Below are 6,950 nucleotides of genomic sequence, written 5' to 3'. Positions count from 1 at the left end.
GAATATGTAACAAGACTATAAATAGAACATTGCCTATTTTCACAGGATTTTAATTCATATCTGAGGACAGGAGATGAAAAGTCTGCACAAGCTGCAGTCTCCATGGAAACACTGCACAATGTTTATTATATAAATGAGCCAAGGATGGCCTCTGAGCATTAGTCCTAGGTTGTTTATTTCATTAACTGTAGGCTGAGAGCTAAGAGCCTTTGGTGCCACATTCAAATTTTTACGTATCAAATTATTTTAAAAGTATTCCAAACAAGCAAATCTTTAGTTATTCACAGCCTGTTCCTTGTGTATCTTACAAAATTTCATACCACATTTGCTGGCTACTCATAAGGTAGAGGCTTATAGTTATAAGACTTCAATCTACAGCTGCCCCCTAGAGTTTTCTGACCTAGAAACTACACAATTTGGCATTGCTTATAAGCATAAGCTCCCTCTCTAGTCCCCTCTCCTCTAAGAGTCCCTTCACCTTCATTCCTTTCGGTGTAGCTGTCCCCTACCCACTATAAGTACCACAATGGTCTCCTACTGTGAGGATTTTCCCTCCAATATGAACACGTCTGGGTAAATAAAGCTGCTTCTGTTACTGCCGCCCTTGTGGTAGTAAATTTTCCTTGATCAGCCTACAAATCCCTTGGGCAAATCCTCTACAATGCTGAATTGACTAAAAAGTAGAAACCCCAGTTGAGCAACCTCCACTCATTAAAGACCATTTAAGAAAATATTCAACGTTTCAAAGATGATTTTAAAAGCAATATGTATGAGCAAGGAGTGTTTAGGCTTTTTCTCCTACCTACTCTATGAGGGAGGAGCAGGTGAGGTTCTTTTTAACACTAAATCAAACGTGTCAGTTTGAATTCTCCAGGAAGCCAAAATGGGATTCTGAGTGCAAAGGATTTATTGGCAAAGGTAAAGTGGAGAAGCCACATGAAAGGTAGGAAGATCCTTCAGCTGCAGTACAGACCTGACACCTGTAGAAGATGAAGGATCGGGAAGAGGGGTTGGATGGAAGAGCTTCAGGACTGTAGTGCAGCCCAGCAGAAAGCTCGGATGCAAAGATGCCCCATAGAGGAGGGCCACACTGAGCATAAATGACCCAGCATCCTGCTGTGCTAAGCGACCAACTGAGAGCTGACTGCAAATAGCTTGGCCTCAGCCCAAATGCTGCAGGAGATTCTGACAGCATTGAACTTGGATCATGACTGAGAGCAAGTTCTCCACTGAAGCCACATCTCATTAGTCCACATCCATGGCTGCCATAGGCCATCTCTTAGCCACATGGCTCCATTATTCCATGTCTTCAGAGAAATTCCTCCTTGGCTCTGGTGGGCCCATCTGAAGGTACATTTAGAAGGAATGAGCTGTAAGGTAGGACAAAGTATAACCTCCAGTCACTGCAGTCAGTCCTGTGACTGCAGATCTCCATGATTCCCCTCTTCCACTATCCTCTTTTTCCCTCAGCCTCAACTATCACCTCTGCAGTGCTGGTGACTTCCTTCATCCCTGAGGGTCTGATTCCCTGGGACCAAAATTCTTATCAGGCCAGCATTGCTCTAACTGTTCACCCACAGCTCCAGTCACACCAGGGAGCACCAAGAGTCACCCACAGAGATCATGTGGGTTGCCCACATATTCCTCCCTGCCCCCACTGTTGATGCAGTCCTGCCTCTTCCTTGATAAGCAACTATTGCCCCTACCAAGATTGTTACTCTTCCTGCTTAATACTCTCTGGACACAGGAACCCCAGAAATATCCACCCAGCAGTCACAGCTATGAGTCCAATGGGACCCGGGCCATATCTCCTGGTGAGAGTGCCCTTTCCGTAAAGACCAAAACCTCTGCAGAACTGAGAGTTGAGGAGTTGGGAACCGCAAAGTTAGCCCCTAATTAAGTCACTGGGAAAGATGGAAAGTGAGACCACTGTGGCCCCACCCATTAGCTCAAAGACTCAAGTGTCCTTCCTACTGGGAACAGAGTGCCACCTAGAGCTCCCTGATTCAGCACATATGGCTGCATCCTGGAGGATGGCAGCTCATCCTTACAGGGTATCACCGCCAAATCTGTGCTTCGGCTGCACCTTCGGCAGGCCATTCCCACAATCTACCAAACAACAGCTCTGGCTGATGCAGTGTGTGACTGCAGAGGGTCCCATGTTCACATGCCCACTCACACACCTCCTTTACTCTGATGTGTGTCCCCTGCTAGAAGTCCATGTTCTGTGAGATTCCAGCCCTACAGATCACACACTGTGGAAACCCCAGGATAGTGATGTAGACTGAAGTTCTGCCACAAGGAAAGGAAAAACTCAGAATAGCTTTTTATTCTTTAAGAAAGAACTGTTGGCTCCTCCTAGAGAAAAGGGAACCAACGTGGAGAAATGATGCCTTACGAGGGTCTTAGCTTTGATCTGTTGTGAGCACATGAGACATATACAGTCAATAGTAGCAGTAAAGACCTTGGTAAGTGGGGCTCCATATTGTTGGGCCCAACATCTCTCATATTGTGGCCACCGTCTTCATATGCCCATGCTGTCAGTTTTGCACTGGCTGGTGATGAAAAGTGGGTAATGCCAGCTAGCTGACTCATTTTTCCTATCTGATTGTTCAATCCACTTCAATTCCTGATGTTTTCTGGAAGGCATTAATACGTTTTTGATTTGGCCAGTGGTCACTACTCAGAAATCTGTGTATATTCCTATGTTGGGCCACTTCTCTTTCCATACAAAGTGAATTACAAGATGCACTATAAAAGTCCCACCCATTGGGAAAGTCTTCCTTCCTTACTGTCCTTCACAGACATCCCTAGGTGAATGCAGATGGAATAGAGATGCTATCCATTATAATCTCATACCCAAATACCTAATGGGTCTGATGGGACTCAGCTCATAATAGGAAGTTCCAGACACACAGTTATTTGGCCTCCCGTAGTCAACCACTGTATCTATCAGGGCCCAGAAACAGGGCCGGGTCTGTTTCTAGAGAGGCATACAATGTTCTGATACAGACAGCGTGACCCAGAACCCCATGGTTCCAGAACCCCATGGGCTGACTGGCAGCAATTCGCCCATGGGCGCTGGCCTCACACCTCACACTGCATCCTTTCCCGCGTGGACACCTCTGAGACCCTAGGGCCTGTCGGACGAGATGGCCCAAGAGCTGCTTACACAGCAGGTAGTCCTGCTGCAGATCTCTCTCCCGTTCCTGACCTCTGTCTAAGCTCTCAGCCTTCTGTGACACCTGATGTATGGACTACAGAATCATCGTAGGGGTTGAATGCTTTCTCCCAGGAGCCAAAGTGGGCCTCTTGGTGCACCAGCTCCTTCTTGTGGAGGGGTGCTCAAATGTAGCGATTTTTCCTTTAATTTGAAAGAGATATGGAGTAAAACTGACTCTTGCTAACCTCCCTGCCCTGGCGCAGCTCTGAGGGACAAGGGCGGGGTGGGGGGATGGGCTGTGCGCACTTCCCTTTCCACTCGTGACCACGACGGCACCGCTCCCCGCACCTCCCCTGACCTTCGGACGGTCCACGCGGGGCCACCCCAAGCAGGGCCAGGGGGACGTCGCCCCAAACCACGTGATGGGGGAAGGGCAGCGACCGCCCAGGGCCCACGGGGCGGTTCCCAGAAGAGCGGCCGGGCCCATTTGTGATCCTCCAGCACCACCTGGCGGCCGTCGTGGGCACGGCCTCAGGAGAATCCCGCTGAGGCCGGGCTTGCCGGGAACAGCCATTTCGCCCAGTAGCAGGTCGCATATCCCGGTGGGCTCCGCGCCTGAGCGCGAAACCGCAGGAAATGGCGGCGTAGGCAGGTGCACTCATCACGGCCACATAGACTAGGCGCGGACCAACCTGGTGCATGCATGCGCAGGCGCACACACGCTGGCCAAATACTCCCCAAAGCGCAGGCAGTTAAAGGTGCTGCACTCTGTAGCCAGGCTGTGTTCCCAAAGAGATCACAAATGTTCTAGTACCATACTTCAGACATAGGGTAAACATACTAAACTAGGGAACTATTTTAAATAAGTAGGACAGGTAGGTCTCCTGACTTTATTCTCTTGCATTCTTCAACACCTTAGTTCTTTCTCAAAGGCTAATTATGGAGGGGGTGGAGATCCCAGCAGTCACTGCCCTCACCCACCAATATCTTGCCCACTGGCACCTTCTGGCTTGCTGCTGAGACTTTTTTGAGCCATCAATCACTGAACTTTGTTTATGGCAAGCTTTGAAGGTGTGGCAACCAATAGCATGTAGGAAACCATACCTCATAAGGTCAGAATAATGGCCCCATTATTTTTTTCCCACCACGCTATTTCCAAGGAGACCCCTCCCTCAATTTCCCATTGCAGAGAGGAGGCTCACTTGGAATATTCAATGAGATTTACTGAAGAGAAACAGTAACTAAGACCATTGAAGAGAAGATGACTCGATTGATAAGAGCTCCTCACAATCACTACAGGCCACAGGTTCCTATTCTGCTCCAGGGTTTCTGACAAGGTGCCTTATCCACCAGTCATGCTGGGGCCCTTCAGCCATGTTGTACCTTCTCAAGGGGCCTAAATCTGCCTCTTGACAGGATATGGTCTCTGGCCATGCACATTCTAGGAGATTCTCTATGAGGCTGACCCACTGTGGAGGAGCCCTGCCCTATGGCTAGCACAAATAGTCACAAGACATCAGAAAGCACAGCAGGGAACACCTCACCACACCAAGAACAGAGTAACAAGTAGCAACAGGAATGAAACATCAAAGCACAGTCCCTGGATTTCTTCTCCATCTATAGTCCAATTTTTTCTTTCCAAGTTTATGGTCACAGTCATTGGGTGAACACCAACCACTCCATCTTCCATCCTTCCCCTCTATGACTGGGCTGAGGGACTGTGGGCAGGAACTGCTCAGATAAGAACACACACAAGAATAAGCAGCAAGCAACTGGCCTAGATCTACTTGTAGAAAGCAGAGGTTGACCTCCTGACACTGACAGGAGTGGCCAGAGCCTTGAATGGCTCAGAAAGAAGCGCACAGCATGTGCCCTGGACTGCAGATGGTCAGCTGGGTGGCCACCTGAGCAAGAACTTCCACTGGGGTTTTACACACACACACACACACACACACACACACACTACTTTAAGTGTTGTACAGGAACAGCAGCTAGTGTGGGTATGGGCATTTGTCTCACATGTGGGTCACTAGGGGTCCTACAGATAAGGGTGGGCTTCCCAGGACAGGGAACAGTCTACCCCAGGGACAGGACCAATGAATGGGGGGGTCCCCTGTTGGGAGAGCTGAGGAGTTGGTACCCTTGAGACAGTCTGTTCTCCCTAACATCTGCAAGTGGGCTTGGGGGAAACATCTTCAAGGGCCCTCATTCCAGGCACAGCTGGCCCTCATGGTGCCTCCAGGCTGGCCACCCAAGTGGGTAGGTTTTGAGGCTGTATCTGGGGTGATGCTACCATGGGGAGGGGCATCTCTCACCACCCACCCCATTTAGTGGCAGATGTGGGTCACCTGGGTCACTTGGAAGGGCAGGAGGTGCGGGACTGGGGCCCTTTGGGGAGTGGAAAGATGGGAGAGTTTGTTTTGGGCTGGTGATGCCCTTCCCTGAGTCCAGCTCCAAGTGCAGGTGATACAGCCCTGGCCTCACCTCTCCGACCCCAGGGCTCTGCCGCCTGAGCAGAGAGGCAGCCCCTGGGCATTCTGAGCCTATTCTCTTGAGGAGAACTCGGGGTGGCTCATCTCCCCAGCCTCATCCTTGTTTCCCAACTCTTCCAGGACAGCCTTAAGCCCCTCCGTAATGGGCTCCTCAGCCTCCTGCTCTTCTTGCCTGGGCGAGGCTCTCTGGCCCATAGCCAGGCCCTTCTGGACCTGCCCCAGAAACGCTGCATATCGGGGCCGTGGGAGCCCCAGGGGCATCAGAGGGCCCTGCCTGGCCCTGGCCTGCAGGACCGAAGGCTTCTTCATCTTCCTGAGTGGCTGCCTTTGTGGCATCATCGGCATCAGAAGCAGCCTCAGCAGCACACTCAGGATCGGGAGCAGCCTCGCCGCTGGCCTCTTCCTGGACTGAGGAGGCCTGCGACGCATCTTCCACGGCAGGGGCAGGCCCAGCAGCCTCTCTGTGGGATGGCCCAGCCTCGGCGGCCTCACCTCCCAACTGCTCTTTCCCAACCAAGGCAGCCTCCCAGGCTTCGGTCTCCCGCACCAGCTGGAGCAGCGCCAAGTAGCCAGGAGGTCTCCTCTCCAGCCGCATCCTTCTCAGCTTGTTCTGGAGAGTCCAGTTTGGCCTGGCCCGCATCAGCACCTGCCGGGCTCGCATCTGGTCTGTGGTGGCTGGGTGGATGGCTCCCTTCTCCACAGCTGCCTGCAGGAGGCCTTCCAGGCGCTCCACATAGGCCAAGAGCGTCTCCTGAGGCCCCTGTGAGCAGATCAGGAACTTCAGCCGTGCGGTCACCTGGATGTTCTTGTTCCCAAACACCTGCACCAGCGCGGCCAGGCAGTCCTGTGCAGGGGTGTCTGGGTGCTCTTCCAGGAGCTCAAAGATGACATCCAGGGCAGGGCCTTCCAAGCACTCCACCAGCCTCCTCCTCCTCTCCCTCTCTGAAATATGGCGCCACAGGTACAGCATGTCATTGGCGTGGTTCAGCCAGCTCTCGAAGGACTCTTCTTCCTCAGGATCTGGCTCTGCGATCCCGGAAAAGGCTCTCAGTTCCTGGTATGCCATGTTTTCCAGGATAGGCTGCAGTGCCTGGGCCCACTGCTGGGCTCCTGCTCTAAGATGGGTCACTGCTGCTGCATCCCAGGCCCCTTCTCCTGGAGGTCCTGCCTCACCTGCAGCTCCTGCCATACCCACAACTCCTACAGCACCTTCAACTCCTGTGTCTCCTGCAGCTCCTTCCTCATCTGACACTCTTGCTGCATCTGCAGCTCCTGCTTCACCTGCAGCTCCTGCC

At 51.9% G+C, this 6,950-nt stretch overlaps 1 protein-coding gene across 1 annotated transcript in view; it reads right to left on the bottom strand.

Annotated features, from left to right (window-relative positions):
- Positions 1-267: 267 nt before the first annotated feature.
- Positions 268-6,950, bottom strand: part of LOC104863094 (paraneoplastic antigen Ma6F-like) — an 8,521-nt gene continuing 1,838 nt past the window's right edge. The window contains 2 exon segments of the mRNA XM_033760569.1: positions 268-5,820; positions 5,822-6,855. Coding sequence (XP_033616460.1) covers positions 5,707-5,820; positions 5,822-6,855 — 1,148 coding nt within the window. The 3' untranslated portion in view covers positions 268-5,706.

The sequence above is a fragment of the Fukomys damarensis genome, unplaced genomic scaffold (genome assembly GCF_012274545.1).
Source record: "Fukomys damarensis isolate Sample0158 unplaced genomic scaffold, DMR_v1.0_HiC HiC_scaffold_39, whole genome shotgun sequence".
Lineage (NCBI taxonomy): Eukaryota > Metazoa > Chordata > Mammalia > Rodentia > Bathyergidae > Fukomys > Fukomys damarensis.
Note: the sequence above shows the minus strand (reverse complement) of the source record. Positions and strands in the feature narration are given on the sequence as shown.